This window comes from Malaclemys terrapin, chromosome 3 (assembly GCF_027887155.1).
Source record: "Malaclemys terrapin pileata isolate rMalTer1 chromosome 3, rMalTer1.hap1, whole genome shotgun sequence".
NCBI lineage: Eukaryota > Metazoa > Chordata > Testudines > Emydidae > Malaclemys > Malaclemys terrapin.
This window is the reverse complement of record NC_071507.1, coordinates 163149759-163170567: the sequence shown is the minus strand read 5'-3', so window position 1 is coordinate 163170567 and position 20809 is coordinate 163149759. Positions and strand designations below refer to the sequence as shown.

The following is a 20809-nucleotide window of genomic DNA, read 5'->3' as shown; positions in this document are numbered from 1 at the left end:
ACTTTCAGATTTCTTGGGTCAAATTGAATGTTTCGTTTGCTACAAAATGATTTTTTTTCTTTTAGTTTTGACTTGGTTTTAGATATTTTTACCTTCTTTCTTTTTTAAATTTGAGCTAAATTTAAAAATAAATCATGGTTTCTAAACGAAATTCCAAAGTATTTCATTTTGAAAGTGTCCTAACACAACATTTTGAAACATTTTTTTGGAAAAATGTTTTCTTTCGTTTATGTTGAATTTGGTGAATGGTTTTTGCCAAATATATGAATATATATTTTTTGCCAACCCAAAGTTGCATTTTTTGGCGAATAAACTATTTGTCTGAAAAATTTCACCCAGCTCTAGTCCCTGTATTTATAAAGTGTGTGCCATGTCTTGATCAAAATCTTCCTCATTCAGGATAAAGTGCTATGAAAACTCTTTAAATATAGGTCTTTCCTTCTCTTTAGAATACGTGAGACACTTGTATACTATTTAGTTACAGGTCTGTCACATCTTACGGGCATTTAACATGCGCAATTTCAACTTTACGCGGTCGGCAAAAAGAAAAAAAAAAAAAAAAAAAAAGAAAAACAACAATTTTAATACTATACCTGTAGTGCGGACGATTTCGCCCGCCATTGAACTCAATGGGGTTTTGGCTATACGCGGTTTTCGCTTTACGCACTAACCGCGGAACGGAACCCCCACGTAAGATGAGACAGACCTGTATATGGAAGATGAAACTTAGCTTCTCCCCTTATGTTATGCATTATAATTGTCCTCAGTTATGATGACATATTTCTAAATAGAATTTTTTTAAATTTGTAGAAAAAAGCGCGGCATTTGAAGTTGTCATGTGGGGAGGAGAGGGTCCAATGGAACATAGTCCAGCATGCTACCGATGGGATTATAAAAACAATTGTGACTAGCAGTGTGGTGATGGCCTATACAAGGGGTTAAGGTTAAACTATAACAAATTACATTTCTATCAGTAGTGTTTAATGGTTCTTGCTGTAAATATTATTCTAGAACTAGCACCTGGAAACATTTCATGTCAAATGCAATTTTAAATTTGCTTGTATTTCAGGCTAGAAATCTAGATTGTACAACAAATAATTTTCAATAAATTCTGTGCATTCCCTTACACAAAATTCAAGTAGCATGCATATGCTCTGTGAAGATAATTGAACTGAAAAAATGATGTTTTTGTGACCTAACTAAAATTATATGATACTAAATTTATATTTTATAAATGTCTCCACTCACTCTCCCTCCCTTTTTAAAGTCTGTAATACACACTTGCACTGACAGTTAAAATAAATGATGCCTTGCAGAGAATTTATACTGTTATTATGTTAACATAATAGTGTAACTATACAAGAACACTGTGTGCTGATTGCTCCAAATTGCAGTAGGTTACTAGTGCACAATGTTCATTTAAAATTGTTTTTTGTGCTTTTGCTGGTTGAGGCATTAAGAAAATAATTTTGTATTTTTAGTAGATTTATAAACAAACAAATCTCAAAATTGCTAACGAAAGAAGAAAACAAGTTCAGCATAAGTGAATGTTTAGACAGATTCTGCAGAGCCTGCACATTCCCTGTTGGTGCCTCTGAGAATGTGGCAGAATACAAATGCTTTCAAAAATCAGGATTTCCTCTGAGGTCCTCTTGATTTAATATTTCTTTCCCTTTTATTTTAATTTGGGAGCCCCCTGCCTACGGTCCTGTAGAGGCGCAGTTGCAGTGGCATTTATCTCAGATGGGGGAAGAAAGAGGGCACATGTCTCAAAACAGAGTGTTCATTATGTTTTACTGTAAAACATGGATTGCTTTAGCAGATTGGTGCATGCTACAGATTCATTAGTGAGAAGAGGGACTGTCTGTCTTGCCCTGCTTAAGGTGGGCTAGGGCAGTTTAATTGCAATCTCAGCAGCACCAGTCATAATGCTTGATCACTGGCCTCCCCTGCAGCAGCTAAAATAAAATTGTTTTCCTCCCCCCCCCCCCCCCCCTGTGATCCAGTGTCTGTGGCACCAGATGCTCTTTAATCTTTATTGCTGCTGCTTAGTCCACATAAAGGAAAAAGTAAATCCTTGCCTACAGGAAAACAAAACGAAGCAACCTTTTCAATGTGTTGCATTACAGAGAGGGCATGTGAGTAGAGATGCAGCAGCATGTGAACTTTTAAGCCTGGATAACCCCTTGTCTCTTTTTCTCTGTTTTTGTAAAGGTGAGCGGTAGCAGCATAGTCCTGGACTCAAAACTGGCCAGTTACTGATTGTAGGTCAGGGATGGCATGCCTTTTGAGCACAGCTGCCAAAACCTAAATTGGTGGTGGTGGAGTGCCAACCTTAGTGAGGCTTCAGTTATCCCATTCATTCTCTCTCTCCATTGGCCTCCCCCCCCCCACCCCCCCCCCGCCTTGCTGATTTTGTATCTCAGACTTCAGTGCATTCGTTGGAGGGAAGAGAGGGGCATGCTGCATTTCTTATGTGTCTTGTCAAGCACGTCATTTAGAGTGCATGCCAGTAGAATTTGAATCATGAACTGTAGGTCTGTGCTTTCTCTTGCCCTGAAATTTGGCTCTTCTCCTTCCCTTCCTTTTGGTGTGAGTTGCACATGTAGGTGAAGCTTAAGGAAAAGATAGAATGCACTGCATGCTGTCAAGAAGCATGACCTTCTTTCATGCATTATTTAGGGTTACCATATGTCCGTATTTCCCCGGACATGTCCGGCTTTTTAGTTGTTAATTGCTGTCCGGGAGGATTTTTTAAATATATAAAAACGTCCGGAAAATACGGACGTATGATAACCCTACCCACTGCCCCCTCTCCTCTTGGGGTGTCAGCTCGCTCAGCCTGCAGATTACAACCTCCCTGTGCTGCTGAAACCCTGCACCCCACGGCTAGGAGCGGTGGCGTCTGTGCAGCCAGCTGCTGGTGCGGGGGACCCGCGGCCACTTTTCCCTCCTCCGAGCATCCCCCGCGGCTCTGGCAGAGCCTCTAGGGTTACCATATTTAAAAAAATAAAAAAGAGGACGCTCCACCGGGCCCTGGCCCCGCCCCTTTCCCACCCAGCCCCGCCCCAACTCCGCCCCTTCCCCAAAGTCCCCACCCTAATTCCCCCTCCTCCCTCCCAGCCACGCGAAAAGGGCTGCCCGAGAGCTACCGGCTTCACGGTTTGCCGGGCAGCCTCCAGACCCTGCGCCCCCGGCCGGCGCTTCCCCTGTGCAGCTGGAGCCCGGGAGGGGAAGCGCCCAGCCGGGGGCGCAGGGTCTGGAGGCTGCCCGGCAAACCGTGAAGCCGGTAACGCTCGAGCTTTGGGCAGCCCCCATGCCTCCGGACCCTGCACCCCTGGCCGGGCACTTTCCCTCCCGGGCTCCAGCTGCTCTGTTCCTCCCCTGACTCTTCGGCTCTGTTTAAGAGCCCAGCTGCTGGTGCGCTACTGGCTTCGGGCAGCCCCCTTGCCTCCGGACCCCAGCCGCCGGAGCAGAGCAGCTGGAACCCGGCAGGGGAAGTGCCCGGCCGGCAGCTGGGGTCCAGAGGCAAGGGGGCTGCCCGAAACCGGTGGCGCTCGGGCAGCTTGGCTCTTTAAACAGAGCCGAAGAGTCCGGGGAGGAGCAGAGCAGCCGCGGGAGGGGAAGTGCCCGGCCGGTATTTTCCCGGACATGTTCGGCTTTTTGGCAGTTCCCCCCGGATGGGGGTTTGATTACCCATAAGCCGGACATGTCTGGGAAAAACCGGATGTATGGTAACCCTAAGAGCCTCAGTCTCCCCCCTCCATCCTGGCCGTGCAAGGAGCCCCCCTGCCAGCGGTCTGTGCAGCTGTCTCTTCCCCCCCCTCCCCCCGCCGGTGGAGCCGCTGCCCGGGGGCGGGTCCTGGCGCAGGGGAAAGTTTCTCGGTGCACGGTGGCGGCTCCCGGGAGCCCAAGCTCCCCCACCCAGGAAGGGCCCGCGCTGCAGCACCTCCCAAAGCCTGAGCTGCCGCAGCCTCGCCAGGTCCGGCTGGGAGCGGGGTGCAGGCTCCCCTGAGGGAGGTGAAGGGTGGGGGACTCTGAGGTGGGGGGGATTCTGATGGTAGGGGGCTATGGGAGGGGGTGAGGGGCTATGAGGCAGGAGCTGTGGAGAGTGGGGGGCTGTGGAGGGGGTGGGCTATGGGAGGAGGCAGGGAAATGAAGGGTAGGCGTTATGGAGGGAGGTGAAGGGAAGGACTGAGGTGGGGGTGCTGTGGAAGGTGGGGGGCGCTATGGAAGCTGGGGCCTATGGGGGGTGGGGGGCTCTGAGGCAGGGGCTGTGGAGGGGGGAGTTGCGGAGGGCAGGCTCTCAGGAGAGGGGGCACTGAGGCAGGAGAAGGCTGAGGATGGGCCCTGTGGAGAGCGGGTGGCTCTGGGGTGAGGCCTGGGGGGGTCGGGCGGGCGGGAGGTGGCCTGGGGTAGGGTTCCCAGACATGTCCGGCTTTTCCCAGACATGTCCGGCTTTTTGGTCCACAAATCCCCGTCCGGGAGGAATTTCCAAAAAGCCGGACGTGTCCGGGAAAATAGGGAGGCATGGTAAGGGGACCACCTCCTCTCCGGGCTCCAACTTTCCCGGCTCCCGCCGCTCTCCACCGCAGCGGGGGCCGAAGCAACTTCCCCAGCGCAGCAGCAGCCGGGGGGCGGGAGGGAGGAGGGGGAATGCGGGGTGCTCAGGGGAGGGGGCGGAGTTGGGGCGGGGCCAGGGCCCCGTGGAGTGTCCTCTTTTTGCAGTATTGAAATATGGTAACCCTACGTTATTCAAATTCTTAAAATTATGCAGTGCCTCCCAAAAGATGAAAGCACTACTCTAACCCAGCTGTAAAATTTTGGGGTGGATGTTTGGAAACAATCCTTACCCATGCTCATCCCCATCCCTCTGCCTGGATCGATGCTTTCTCCAAAAAAACTTCTAACAGGCTCCTTTTCACTGTGATAAATACTGTCAGATGACTTTTTTTTTTTTTTTTTTTTTTTGTGTGAGGCATCCACAGGCTTGATTCATTGTACAAAAAGGCGACTGATTCTTTGGGCCATCTGCTGCTTTCTGCTGCAGAAATGAGGTCAGCTGGTTATGATGAGGTCCAGAAGTTGTTGGAGTTTTTTATCTCATAGCAGTAGTAGGTAGAGGCCTCAGACAGATCAAGGCCCTGTTCTGCTAGGCAAACAGTTAAATGACGGACAGTCCATGCCCCCAGAAAGTTATAATCGTAATATTTTTTCTAAATTGGTGGTTGTTCAGAATAAATGGAGGGGAGCAGTGTTTGTCAGATCCTGTTCTGTTCTGCACCCCACTTACTATCCCAGTAAGTCGTGAGAATGCAGGATTTGCTCACTTGCTGATGGTGAGGCCACTGGGTAGCTGAAAGATCCTGACTTCAGTTATGTTATAATAACTGGCTTTCTGTTCGACACAGAGCTGCTGCTGACTATCCTATAGTTCATGAGACTCCAACTGAATTTTTTTTCACACTTATACCTGTCTGTTAAGCTTCATAGTTATTTCAAATGCTTAACTTCCTCTAGATGTTTATACCAACTGTTTAAATAGACAGTTGTCTTCTGCTAATCTCTTAAACTGTCATTTCTCATTGTTCCCACATACTCCTGCTCAGAGGTCATTGTCTGGGATCAGTGGGGACTATAAACTCTTAAGGGCTTCATTGCAACAGTTAACTTGAGGTAGTACACTCAAGTTTCTTCACTTGAGCAAGCCTAGTTTTATTGAAAGCTGCCATATTGCAAAACAGCACTCTTAATGCACAGTGATTGGATTAGCAGCGCAGTGACTGGGTTTAACTGGTGGTGACTTCTAACAATGAACTCCTGCATCTCCACTGTATACAAGCTCCAACCGTCCCTCTGCCTCACACCGCCTCCAACAGACCAGCTAGTTTGAGTTCTAAGCACCACTTGAGCTGGAGACTCTTGTGTGTCTGGATGGGAGTCAGATTATGGGGGCAAAACTTTAGATGTGGCTCAGATAGCATAATAATGCAGTGAAGACAAACCCAGAACAAACAGGCAGTTGGATGTATACAGTATCTGTACAGCAAAGACAGTAACTAAGGCATGTGGTTAATACATTAATGATGTTCTAAAACAGACTATTAATATACCACCACAATATCACTTCTGTGAAACAATTCATGATAGGTACTGACATAGCCATACAGTAACTTGATTTCCACATGGGAGGCATCTGTTAACCAAGCAGGTGTTCACAGCTGAAACAATTGCTGTTCAATATTAGCAGTATCTCTTACATGTTAAATTAGGTTCTTCTTCTGAAGTTTGGTTGTCTTTCCAGTGTAAAAGAGGTTTTTTTTAAACTTAATATATGCCATCTAGCTATACTTATTCAAATTTACCACCAGATGATCTACAGAGTTGATTGAAAAGTCTTCTTCAAGAAAGAAATAATCTTGGAGCTTGTTTCTTGGGAAACAGTGAAGTCCCATGGTAGTTTAAGAGATGAGGCCTTATCCTTCTCATAGAGGATGCTGGTAATCTATCAGTGGGTGACTACTTTACTGCTTTAGGCCCAACTGCACTTTATGTAGGGGAAGGTCAGCCTCTTATCTTTGGTTGTGACGGATCCTACATCCATGAATGCTGGCTTAAGGTTTTCTTGCCTTCCTTTTATTTTGCTCCTGAGATATATATTGATTGGCTGGAGACCTCCTCCTGGACATATCTTGGAAAAGTGGAGAATTCCCAGGTGTCATTCAGTTGTTCTTTTAGCCGTGCAGATACGCAGGTAGTCTGTAAACTGACTTTTAAGATGAACGGGTCTGTAACTTTCAGACTGTTGATCCATTTTTATCTGAACTTGAAGAGACTTCTTTCAACAGAATTTAAATTACGCATTAGGTTTTTTTTTACTGGCCTTTAGGGGTTTGGCAGTCTCTTTTTGCTGTAAAAGTTCTTTTAACGTTTTTCAGTTTAGTTTCAGCTCTTGGAATAAGCTCCAAAACTAGAATTCAAATCTGAGGTTAGGTTGGACATGGTAAGTGCAGTTGGCACAACTCCCCACACTTTTGGAACTTAAAATTCAAGAATAACTCTATCGAGGATTACTAGTTAATATTCATTTTCTTACTAGGACAAATAAGCACTTGGAATGACACTATCCTTATATATTCTACAGATGAAATTATGCTTTTAGCAAAGCTAATCAATGGCATAGGTTGCTTAGTATATAAATATCTACACAAAGAACCAGTCTTGTTGTCTGTCATATTTTTAAATGTATGTAATCCTCTTTGACTTAAAATTGGAGACCAGTAATTTTGAAAAACATATACCATTTATTAAAACTATATTTAGATGGACTCTCCAGCCCATAATATATGCAGGCTTATAAAGTTAGTCTGAATTTTCTGCATGCAGTGTAATTTGTAACTGTATGTGCAGTGTTCTGAAAGATTCCATGCTGATAATTGTTTTCTTCTGTGAAAATTGTGTCTTAAGGTAAAGATTTATTTTAACGTTACATTTGAGCTGACTGCTGGCATGACATCACTTGTGACACCAGCAGTAGAGGATTCCAATATCCAATAAAAAACATCTGAAGTAAACCCACCGCAACAGTTATTTCCCTCTTCTGATTATTTTAACATTCTTACTCCTAAGGGAGTTCTGTGCCACTGTGCATGTGCAGAATTTATGACCCCCCACAGATTTCTTTGCTTCCCCACAGAAAAATGACTTTCTGATGGGGAAGCAAAGGGAAGCCATAAGAGCGGTCATACGACACTCCTCAGCAGTATGTTTCGGGTGCCTAGGGCAGCTGGCAGAGAGGTAAATCACTGTGGAGCAGGGGGCAGGACTGGAGAAGACCTGGCTGGTGGCTCCTATCCTGCACCGAGGTCACCTCCTAGTCCCAGCTGGGCTAGGAAGGACGGGACTTCCTCTTCCCCTGCATGGATCTGGGGCCATGTCAGACCCACCACCAGATTTCTCTCCTAGCTGTAGGAAGCTCTGCAAACTCTCTTCTTCTTCCGCCCCCCCCCCCCGAGCCCCAAATCCCCTTGCGCTTCCTGTACCCATCGCTCCTCAGCTGCAGGGGGAGGGATCACTGTAAAGGGAGCTGCTCCCACATCCACCAAACCCCCATGCATTCAGACCCCCTCATTACCCAGACCCTCCCGCCGAGCCTCATCCCCTCGCACCCAGAGCCCCCTCTCCCCCCCCCCGCGATGAGCCCCACTCCCCTTGCATCTGGACCACCCCGACAAGCCACCTGGATCCCCACCCTATTGAATCCCAGCCATCTATGCCCCCCACACCCAGACACCCTCCCCCCCACTGAGCCCCAGCCTCCTTCACCTGGACTGCCCTGCAGAGTCCCATTATCGTTGCACCCAGAACTCCCCAATAAGCCCCTGTGCATCCAGATTCCGCACTGAGTTGCCCTCACCCAGATTGCCCCACACAGAGCCCTCTCAACTCACACCTGGATCTCCCCTCCCCCTAAGCCCCTCGACACTTAGGCTCAGCAATGCAGGATCCGTCTGCCCATACCTGGTGCACCTGGCACAGCGCAAGGGCCCAGAAGTGTTTCTGGGGCAGGCCCAACCCTTGCGCTGTGTTAGGGGGTGCAGCCTCTCTGCTGAGTCCATGTCCTACATCGATGAATGCTGGCTTGAGGCTTTCTCCCATCTCTGTGCAGCCAGTGGCCTGTGCTCCCCAATGCCATACTGACTGGAGCCTCCATATTTGACAAATATGACACATAAAATTGTGTGCAGAATTTTTAATTTTTTGGTGCAGAATGCTCTCAGGAGTAAATCATTCTGCAGTTTGGTTTCCATCATCCACATTCAAAGTGATGCTCACTCTTTCACACTTTATCGCTTCAATGATATGTTAAAACTGTGCTGCATTTCACTGTTTGGAAGAGGATTTATATCTTTTTTTCCAGTGTCAGCCCCATAGCAAGCTGATGCAATGTTCTTAGTTACAACTGCAAAAAATGTAAGCTATGCCAGATGTTTTACCATCCCAGTACAAAGGTGCTCATACAGGTTATACAAAATGTTCATACCATATCTATGCTATGACAAACATGCATTTAAAGGTATCTGTAATCTCAAAGATTGTGAGATAATTTGGAACAAATGCCTTTCCTTTTAGTTGTCTCTTCTTTCACCAAAACTTTCTTTGGCTTCTGCATGTTTGCCCAGAGAAAAATTTGTGGTTGTGACAGAGTTTCAAATCCTCCTTTTTTCTGGGGCAGCACAAGAGAAGAATAAAACAGTTTGAAAGAAAATGATTCTAATCAGTGTCCTGATAATTACAGAAACATAAACTGCAAATAGATTATTCAGAACCTGAGGGCTTTTCTCGTTTTGGTGGCTTTCATACTTTGGTGTTAAAAATTGTTGCAGAAAATTAGGCTTCTAAATAAGTGGCCTGAAAATAAGTGTGGGTTTATGAGCGTAACTAAAGGCCCCCATTTAAAAAAAATTCTTGTTCAAATTGTTTCTCAATTTACTGTACATGAGGCTTTTTATTCTCAATCTTTTCTTCCTAAATCTGTAACTCCTATATGCCTGTTTTTCGTTTTTTAAAGCTGTAGCTGCCTTAAGACAGGGAAAGTTTTGACATCTGTTCAGTTATTCTGTGCCTTGATATTTAAATTATAGGTACTATATGAAATAGTAAGTAAAATAAAAGTTCCAGTGACTTTCAAATATCCCTATCAATATGTTTGTGTGTTGAATTTGAAATTCCAGCCTTTATTATCTGAAGAAAAGTTGACACCAGAGCTGTGTTACGTATAAAATGCTTAAGGGGCTATTTTAAAATAAACTTTTAACTGCTTCTCGCCCCCCCCCCCCCTTCAAATAAGGCTTCAGTTTTCATCAAATACAACACTGAGCTTGCAACTCATAGTCTCTTCATGGCAACTTACTGTGGATGTAACTGTTGGCGTTTCTTGAAAATCAGGCTCTAATGACCTTTCTGAGGTCTGGTCTATACTACCCGCCTGAATCGGCGGGTAGAAATCGACCTCTCAGGGATCGATTTATCGCGTCCCGTGGGGACGCGACAATCGATCCCCGAATCGGCGCTCTAACTCCACCAGCGGAGGTGGTAGTAAGCGCCGCCGACAAAAAGCGGCAGAAGTCGATTTTGCCGCCGTCCTCACAACGGAGTAAGTCGGCTGCAATACGTCGAATTCAGCAACACTATTCACGTAGCTGAATTTGCGTATCTTAAATCGACTCCCCGCTGTAGTGTAGATGTACCCTGAGTTGCATGCTGCTAGTGGTGGAAGGAAGATGTTGCTTGTGATGTTAAGCATTTTGGTCAATCTGCTGAGTCAAAGGGAGATTATAAACTGACTTCACATGGCTTCAGTGTGGTTGTATCATTGAAAAGAACACTTAAAGCAGCCTAGCTTCAAGAGTGTTCTTTAGCCTTTCATTATCTACGTTTTGTTATTGTCTCTTGCTTTCATCTGCTCCTTATTGTTATTCAGGCAAGGGATTGAAATATTGAAGCAGGATTCTAGTGCATTAATGCTCTGTTTTCTTGCAAGAAGGGAGCAGTCAAAGAAATCAGCAACGTGTGTGTATTTGGCCAGTTGCCCAGCAGAGAAGTTAGAGTTTCATCAATCCTTGTTAGAGACCGACTTTATTTATTTTTTGGTTTGCTTGTTTCCAGATTCAGGAGGACCAATTATAATGTTTGATCACCAATTAAGTGAATGTTTGGTGTATAATTTTTTTTTTGTCATGAACATAGAAGGATAAAAATTGATTTATAAGCTCTTAACTTGTGAAATGCAGCTAGTCAGTGTCACAAGTGACCCTCCCCCCTTCCTTTGCAGCAAAATGAACAGTATTGGCATTGAGCTTTGAAGTGTTCCTCTTAATATAAATCCTTATAACACAAGGCTGAGCAAAATGGATAAAATGTTCCCTTTCTTTTCTTTTCTTTTTTTTTTTAATTGAGAATTCTTTCACTAAAGAAGCTGTATTTAAAAAGTGTTGCCAAAACACATGCAAAGAAGTTGGATCTACAGTCAAAACCATGCTGTTGCAGCATATTGTGAATGCTGGGTAGACACTGTGGTCTGGCCCATTCAAATATCAAGAAATTATTATGTTGCACTTACGTTCCTACCAGAGAGCTTTGTGAATAGAGTCAGACCATTATGGTAATTTTCGTAATGAGCCAGGTCTATCAGATTACATGTAGCAAATATTTAAAGCAATATGCTCTCTTGATGAGTGTAATGTTCCCGTGTATATAGATATATAGATATTTTAACTAGTAAATACTGCTATTTTGGCCACTAACGAGCAATTGGCAGAAGTATGGGTAGCTCGTAGACTACTTCAAGGGTTCAGTAAGCATTGACAGTGTAGCTCTTGCTTAACTATAAATAGGCATTATCTGAAATTGGAATAGAATCCACTAAACTTGGAACTGAAAAATGATTTAGGCCTGTATAAAAAGTTTACAACAACTTTAAGACTGTTTGTTTTTTCACATTTTTATAGTTTATAATTTATCTGAATATGGGTGTTGCCTCCTCAACTGGTGTGTAAAATGGAAATGTAGTTCTTAGAGAATTTTAAATGTATAAAATTTAGTTTATTTTGGGAATAGTAACCTGGCTAAATATCTTGTAACTTGTTCCAGTTTAACTGGTCATATTTGGTCCCTATACATTTTTATATGGTGTTTGTAATATATATTGCAGACATGTGTACATGCTGTATATGTAATAAACACTGTGTGGATGAGGAGTCCTCAAATGTTCCTAGTGCGCACTATATATTAATAGCGTCTTGTGAACCATCTCCTCTTCCATATGCAATTGTGTGCACCATATCCCTTCCTATTTGCTGTAAAATCTCCCCATAACACGTAACTTGACACCTTGGAGTCAAGTGATATCAATATTAGGGTTATCATATCTGAACTTTCAAAAAAGAGGACACTCCATTGGGGGGGTAGCCCTGCCCCCTAGCCACTCTCTCTCACACTTCCCGCCCCCTGACAGCCCCCCCAGAACCCTCGACCCATCCAACCCACCCCCCCGCTCCCTGTCCCTTGACTGCCCCCCTTCTCCAACTCCCTGGCCCCCTTACCGTGACGCTTGGCTTAGAGCAGGTTCTGGCTCCGCGCCCCAAGGAGCGCCCCGCCCTAGCGCTGCCGAGCGGTGTGCTGAGGCTGTGGAGGAGGGAGGAAGCGGGGGAGGGGCTCTGGCCGCTGCTGCCAGCCCCACCGCCACGTTCCCTCACAGGCGCACAGCCCCGCCCCCCAGCGCTGCCGGGCGGCGTGCTAAGGCTGCAGGGGATGGGGGGAGCCGGGAAGGGGCTTTGGCTGCCGAGGCCCCAACGCGAGTGGTGCTCGGCCGCCCTGTCAGCCGCTTTTTGGTCGATAAATAGCCGACTGGGGGAAATCCTGGACATTTTAAGATTTTTAGAAATCCCCCCTGGACGGCTACTTAAAGAGCGAAAAGCCGGACATGTCCGGGGAAACCCGGACGTATGGTAGCCCTAATCAATATAGTTTTTGTGTTAGTCCTTCATTGTTGCACAGTTGTATTTCAAGGGAGTTCTGGATGTTTCTTGGCTTCCCAGTGAGTAATAAAAGTCAGTTTTATTAGTGATGAGTCTAGTATTGTCAACCTTGAGGGTTAAAAAAATCATATGTCAGGCCCTCCTAAAAATTAGATTTAAAAAAAATAAAAATTGGGGCTTCATTTTATTTGCCATCTGTGGGTGTTTTTATTTTTGATTATTTTTTTTTATCCTTTAGAAAACACTTGGTCCATGTTTTCACTGCAGCCATTAGGGCTAGAAAATTTTCTAAATGAAAGCTGAGATTCTTGTGTAATCACTTGAGTCCAGGAGCTGGGGCTTAAACAAAAACAACCCCCTCCAAATCTAAATATCATGAGACTTGCAATAAAATTTTGAGTTGGCAACACTGTTTTTCTTTTGTAATGTCGTCTTCTGAAAAGCAGTTTTCAAAGTAGAAAATTGTGGTATCCAAGTCCATAGCTATCACAAGATAGTCGTAGAGATGATGTTTTATTGACTTGTGTGAGCACAATATTTCCCTACAGTATTAAAACTATGGGAATGGAACTTGCAGGCTTTTTGGAGTAGCGAGTTCTCTTTGTGCTCTAACTATCATAATTGGGATGTGGATATCTGTGTATGCAAATAACTTTTATAATTAATTTATTATACTTTGTGAGATCAGAATAATGCTGACTCTGAGATGTTCTCTGAGAGAGTTGCTGAATAAAATAATACCAAAATAGTATTTATCTAGAAGTGTAGTCAGCAAACTATTGCTTAAAAGCAAGCCTCTAAGTCACAATTAGGTAACTGTCTAGCCATTATGAATCTGCTGTGATTCATAATGGCTAGAATTTTATACATGTTCTGAAAGCTACACTAAACTTTATTTTTCAAAAAAGAGTCCTGCAAAGTCTACTCACCTTTCATAGCAAGGTCAGTACAAATACCTAGATGGAAAGTGTCTTCTCTGGTTCTGAAAAGAATCTGGCTTCTTTTTAAGTTGCTTCTGTACTTGCTTTTTATCAGACTTAGTTGAATAAGAAGATTTGTGAGGCAGTCCCTGGGATTTTAGATGTTTATATCAACCAGTGCTGCTGTCCCTCCAAGAAACTTCACATATGTGAACTTAACCAAGTTGCAAATGCATTATGTGAATAATAATTAATATGGGATTTTCTTTTTCAGCCCTTTTTCCAGCTTGTAAAATTACGGAAACTTGGACTCAGTGATAATGAAATTCAACGGCTCCCTCCAGAAATAGCAAACTTTATGCAGCTGGTGGAACTTGATTTGTCTCGAAATGGTAAGCTAGAGTATTCACAGACTTGTTTGGTTCTGTTCTATTTATTGTACACAGGAGAACCTCCGAGTTACAAATGCCTCAGGAATAGAGGTTGTTCAAAACTCTGAAATGTTCGTAACTCTGAACAAAACATTGCGGTTCTTTCAAAAGTTTACAACTGAACTTTGATTTAATACAGCTTTGAAACTTTACTATGCAGAAAAAAATGCTGCTTTTAACCATTTTAATGTAAATAAAACAAGTACAGAAACAGTTTCCTTACCTTGTCAAATCTTTTTTTTTAAAACTTTCCATTTTGGTTTTTTTTAAGTAGTTTACATTTAACACAGTACTGTACTTGTTTTTTTGTTGTTCCTTCTCTCCCCTCTTCCCTCCCCCCCCCCCCCCCCCGTTTCTGCTGCTGCCTGATTGCGTACTTCCAGGTCCAAATTAAGTGTGTGGTTGACCAGTCAGTTTGTAACCCTGGTGTTTGTAAATCTGAGGTTCTACACTGTACTGTGATTCTCAATATGCTACTGGGGTCTTGTATGCCTCTGAAGCTTCTAAATACCCTACAAAATGTGCTCCTAGATAATGCACAGAGTTTTCTGGAGTGCTAGACTGAGTGTGCTATGCTTCAGTGCTAAGGGGAACTAGCAGTAGAACTATAGCATTAGAGTTCTGTTCTTTTTTCTACCCATTCCTTTCAGAAAGGTTAAATACCGCTGGCTGAAGTGTGTGTGTGTGTGTGTCTCCATCTTGTTTTGCTCTCTGTGTGTCTGTTTGGTAAGGTTTTCAAGCACAGTTTATAAATATACACCTAGAAGGCAGAGACCAAAATTAAAGATGTGGGAGAAAGCCCATCGATGTACAAAGACTATGCCCTGGTTAGCTGTCCATTCCATTCCTCATCTTCTTCTGTCTCTCTCCCCCTAATCTTTTGTTGTTGTTCCTCGCTGCGAGTAAAAAGCATACCATTTGTTGAGTTCTTGCGCTTGCTTCAACTGCTGTTCCTGCTTTTCCAAGCAGTGACAGTGAAATTGGTGTGACTTGTCAGCTTCGTAGCCTGGTGATCCCTTGGTAACTGTGGGAGATGTTTAGGACCTGCAGGGCCCCCTCTCAGCAGCTTGCTGCCCTGATGGATTAGGAGTATCAAATCAGTGTTTAGGACTGGAGCATGGTCTCTTGTTGTCTGGGCCAGCAAATATCAGGAACACTGCAGAAGCAACACACCAGGCCCCTGGGCAGAGGGGTCGTACTCAGTGATATGCTTCTGGTTTAGTGAAGGAACAAGAGCCAGTTAAGTGCAGAGGCAGTCATGTCTATCCTTTTATATCTGGAGTGTTGCTTCAGGGTATACTCATGAAAATTGCCATGTATCGGGGGGACGGGGACAAAAATGTAACTGAATATAAGGAGAATGAACACGGAAGAGCTAGAGAAGTGAAGTTAAACTGTAAGAGAAATTTGTATTTTGTTTCCATTTGTAGAGTCACCCAACCTTTCCTCTTCTTCCCCACCCACTCATACCTGTGTGAAGGTGTCATGTGATTGCAGTCTCACCCCTCCCCTGGACATTCAGTGATGAAATGCAGCCACTTCTGACCCCCATTCCCAAAAGAATTACTGCAAGACTTCCACTGTACTGTATCATTTCATGCATATTCACAAAGCTTTGTAGGAAAAAGGCTGTGTGATTGAGCAGGAATTATCTGGGAGCCAGAAAGAATGCATTCAGTTGGTTAAGAAATTGCATTGTAAAAATGGTGTATATGTCTGTGTGTTAATGCCATTGGCTTTATGTACAGCGTTTGGCTGTGTAGGTCTGCCAAGAGATGGCAACCCTTTAATTCCAAAGGAAACAGTACTTTGGCTCAACTCTCATTTTTCCCTGCAAATGAATAACTGACTGCAGAAAAACTGATGAAGCAGAGCCATTGAACATTAAGCAGCCTGATTTCACTTGGAAGTTGGCCTGAGAGTTCAACTCTAACAAGAATGGATAGTGTGAATGAATGTTTCTGTGTGAAGGGTGGTGGTGGTTATAAAATACTTCCTTGTGCAATAACTTGTGAATTGATGACTTGGACTAAAGTAGGTTGCAGGAAGCAATTTCTCTTGTACATCCAAGGTCCAGTCTTAATCACCCATTTTATTGTGCTATTTTCTTGTCTTCCAAGTTCATAACCTGAAATGACTGGCTTAACTTTCTTCAGTTTAATACAGTTGCATGTAACTGCTTACAACTTAGTTGCTTTTGTCAATCTAAAAAAACCTTGTGTAAGGATTCACACAATATTCTAAATATCAGAGTGTTCTGTGAGGTTCCTACTTCTATTATTCAGAACTGCTTTACTTAGGAGAGAGAATCTCAACATGCTCCTCCTCCAGGTTCCTCCTACCCAGTGACTCTCTGTTAATCAGTCTTTGCTATTTATGTACTCAGCAAAAACTACAATCGTGTGTTTCTTTCAGACGTAGAAAAACAGCTCTGCTTGTGAAAACATGACCTGCTGCATGCATAGGGACGTGTGGTGGTGACATCTTAACTCTGGACACAAGAGATCATTGTTCTGTTCTTGTCCTAGCTGTTTGCTTAGTGAACTAATGGCTTTCATTTCTGACCGTCCTACTTCCTTCAAAGATGGAATACTAATACCAGTTCATTAAATTACAGTTACCGCTGCTGGCCGTTGTACCAGACTATTTCCCACAGATAAAATGGGATACTCTGAATGTTCTACCACAGGATGAGGTGGAGGAGAATTTACTGAATGAACAGAATGCTTCCATCCTTCTCCTATCATAGAGCTAATGTTTCTTCCTTTCTCCCCACCCTTCAAGTGATAAGCTGAGGGAAACTTTACATATCAGATGTATAGACTACAGAACTGCATTGCAAATCAAAAAAGGTGTGTAAAGAGCCAGTGGCATCCCCAGCACCAACAGATATAACTTGCACAATATTTTAAATTCCAAGATATAAGTGAATTGCTACATACAGGCAACACTTCATCATGCTGTCAGCAGAGTGAGTCTCTCTCTTATGTTGGCACGAAGGGAGGAATGCTACTCAGTGGAAGCTTTGTCAGGGATGGTGAAGATCCATTCCCTGCTGCCTTTGCTCTTTATTACTCCCCAGAAGTCCAAGCCCTCCTGTGCTTGCCACCCAAGTGCCCGATCGCCTAACTCGATATACATTTTTCTAGGACTGAGGGACATCTTATGCTCCCTATTGAGGTAGCAGCAGCTGAGAAGGAGGAATAATAATAAATTCCAACAAGGGACACATTCAGTACTTCAGAAAAGATGTTTGTGCAAACGTAATCATTGTACGTGTCGATTATCCCTGCATATGGGACTGGAAATTTAGGAAATTTGCACGAGGAATTAAGGTAATATACAGTGGACTGAGTTTACTTCTGAATGAGAGCAACCACACAGGAGTCTAAGGATATGCCTATACTTAAACAGCTACAGCTGCAGATCTGCAGCTGTGCCGCTGTAGCGCTTCAGTGGGAACAATCCCTACTCCAACAGGAGGGATTCTCCTGTTAGCGCGGGTAATCCACCTCTCCGAGAGGCAGTAACTAAGTTGATGGAAGAATTCTTCCATTGACCTAGTGCTGACTACATCGGAGGTTGGGTGGTCTTAGTTACATCTCTCAGGAGTGTGGATTTTTCACACCCTTGAGAGACGTTGCTATGCCAATATAAATTCCCATTGTAGACTGGCCCTAATGTGCTTTAAGTAATACACTTTAAATTCACACCTTTAATTAATTTGGCTTAATTTCTTTGTAGACAAGCCTTTAGGATTCTTGAGTTTGACTGACAAAAAGTTGCTCTTCCTGGTGTTGGCAGGGTTTCCAGTTCGGGTAGCTGGCACAGGCCATCTGCTTGGAGGAGACTATGCCTACACCAGAAAAGTTGTGCTGGCATACCTATGCTGGTATAGTTATAATGGCAAAGTGTCCTACATAGATGCAGCTTATATCAGCATAGAAGGGCTTTTGCTGGCATAGTTTACACCTGTTCCCCTGAGAGCCATTAACTATGCCTGCAAAAGCTCTCTTACGCTGGTGTGTGTAGACTAGGGGCTGGTCTACGCTAGAAAATTAGATCGACCCAACTACGTGGTTCAGGGGTGTGAAAAATCCACACTGCTGAGTGACGTACTTAGGTCAACCTAAGTTCCTGTGTAGACAGCATTCAGTTTATAGAAGAATTTTTCCATTAACCTAGCTACCGCCACAGGGGTTCTCCTGTCACTGGATTAACTACAGTGCTGCAGCTGTGTCACTGTAGCGTTTTTCAAGTGTAGACAAGCCCTAAGACTTATAACTAGGGTGACCATAGCTTCCCAAAGAGAAAATGGACACTTCCAGCAACTTGCCTGAGGCCCTCCCCCCTCACTCCTCCCCCCCCCCCCGAGGCTGTTGCCTGTTGCTGGAATCCTGCTGGCCCCCTCCCCATGCTGGAATGTTGCCTCACCACCCCCCGTTCTGTCTTCCTCCCTGGTGCGGGGAGGGGGCTGTCATCTCCTCTCGCCCCCACCAAACATTCCTCCCCACTGCACCCCACTTTTTGACACAAGTGGGCATTTGTCCCGTTTACTCTTGCCAACTGATCAAGTTGGCAAGAGTAAACGGGACAAATGCCTACTTTTTGGTGGGGGAAGTCTGGATGGCTGGGGCCATGCTTAAAAAAGGGACTGTCCTGGTCAAAATGGGACATATGGTCACCCTACTTATATTGGCATAGCTATGTCTGTTTAAACAAACAAACAAAAAAACCCCACACGCCTAACCAATATAGCTATTCCTGTATACATTTTAAATGTAGACCAGGCCTCAGCACTGCTTCTTGCCTCAAAAGCAGCATGGCTTCTGCAGATGCTAGCCCTACCATGACTAACGTGAACTGTTATAGCATTAACTTAACACTGGCAATGTCTGGGGCTTATAGCAGTGAGGATGATGGCAGCTATGCCCTTTTCTATCCTAGCTGTTCACTGTTCCTTGTCAAACAGTAGTTCTTCCACCAACTACTTCAGTCAAACTGAGGGGATGAGAATTTACCCATCTTAAGGCTTGGCTACACTGGCAGCTGTAGAGCGCTTTGGGTTAAACCAGCCTTCGGAGAGCACACTAGGGAAAGCGCTCCAGTCTGTCCACACTGACAGCTGCAAATGCACTGGTGTGGCCACATTTGTGGCATTTGCAGCGGCATTGGGAACAGTGGATTGTGGGCAGCTATCCCAGCGTACAAGTGGCTTCAACGTGCTTTTCAAATGAGGGGGGTGGAGTGTGTTGTTTGTATGTGGGGGTGAGAGAGAGAGTGGGTTTTTGGAGTGCTGAGAGTGTCAGCACTCCAATTTTGTAAGTTCAGATCCCCCTAACCCCTCTGCCCCCCCCCTCTGTCTCAGTAAACGTTTGCTTTGCCCCGTTGCAGATAAGCAGCCACTATCTGAAATGGAGCTCTGAAAAGGCACTTCCGCATTCCTCAGCCATTTCACAAAAAAGAGAAGAGAGGCCACCTGACTTAAGGGGATTATGGGACGTTTCTGGAGGTCAGTTAGAGCGCTGTAACATAACTCCTCATTCACACTGGCCCTGGGGCGTCTCAGCCAATACGCGACAGCCGTTACTCCACCTCCACGAGAGGGATACCAGGAGTGCTCTAGCCAAGAAGTCAGAATGCTCTACGTGCCTTGCCAGTGTGGACGGGGAGTAAGGTAGAGCATTCTGGGAGGCTTTATTGCGGTATAAAGTGCCAGTGTAGCCAAGCCTCTAATTTCTAGAGTGCTCGTGTGCTCGCATGATTGAGGTGCAAAAAGCTGCTGGCCTGAGGGCTGTTTCTTCTCTTGTGGGAAATAATAATAATCATTAATAATACATGGAGATATCCTATCTCCTAGAACTGGAAGGGACCCTGAAAGGTCATCAAGTCCAGCCCCCTGCTTTCACTAGTAGGACCAAGTACTGATTTTGCCCTAGATTCCTAAGTGGCCCCCTCAAAGATTGAACTCACAACTCTGGGTTTAGCAGGCCAATGCTCAAACCACTGAGCTATCTGGTATGCTGTCACTTCTGTGTATGAACTATTCTCATGCAACTGAAGTTCCTTCCCATTACATGTGAAATAAAAAAGCTACCTTCACCTGAGGATCGATTCTAGGGTCCCATTATTAGGGGAGTTTTTTGTAAAGTAGAATTTGACTAAAAAGCCAGCATTTTGTTGTGCTTTATAATTTATATAAAGGATGAAGTCTCTCCAATTTGCTGCTGTTCCATTGCTTAACATTAGCTTTGTTTGGCCTTTCGGACAATAATTTGGAGCCTTGTGAAGATCACTGCTAGGGGGTAAATGTTCTCTTTGCCCCCTCCTCCTCTTCAATAGCACCAGGCCTGCTTCAGCCTGAAATTAAAACAGGACTTGCCTTGCACTCACAGTTGTGGTAGATAAATATTATCTTTCTTCTAATGAAATAGTTTTTCTTTTAGAATTCCTTAGGGGCTGTCCTGTAACTATTGTCTTGCTGCCTTTTCATTCTGGCCTTGTTTCTTCTCTCCTACTCCCCTTGTATTTCTGTACCATTATATTTCTGTCTGCTGTTGTAGATTACTTTCTTTGCTGGGATGGTCCCTGAATCTGTTGTGTACAGACTGCTGTGTGGAGTGACCCTCTAACTTAAGCTTCTTTTTTGAGGCATGTCCCTGTGGGTTCTCCGCTTCAGGTGATTGTACATCCATGCGCCTTTGGTTGGAGAATTTCAGCAGCAGTGCTCGTCTGGCTTGCAAATGTGCTCTCCCCATCTTGTACCATTGTCAGCACCTAACTAGTGCTGCGCAACTTGACCCCCCCCCAGTTCCTTCTCAGCTGTCCTCTGTCTGAGATGGATCTCCCAGCAGTGTTAAAACCGATAACTATACTTAGTGTTTAGAACTGTCTCTTAGAGTGGTCTTAAGTACCTTAG

General features: G+C 44.5%; 1 protein-coding gene across 1 annotated transcript in view; it reads left to right on the top strand.

Annotated features, from left to right (window-relative positions):
- Positions 1 to 20809, top strand: part of LRRC1 (leucine rich repeat containing 1) — a 103905-nt gene that overhangs the window by 8314 nt on the left and 74782 nt on the right. Inside the window, exon 2 of the mRNA XM_054024422.1 lies at positions 13734 to 13851. Within this exon, the coding sequence (XP_053880397.1) occupies positions 13734 to 13851 (118 nt within the window). The remainder of the gene's footprint in view (positions 1 to 13733; positions 13852 to 20809) is intronic.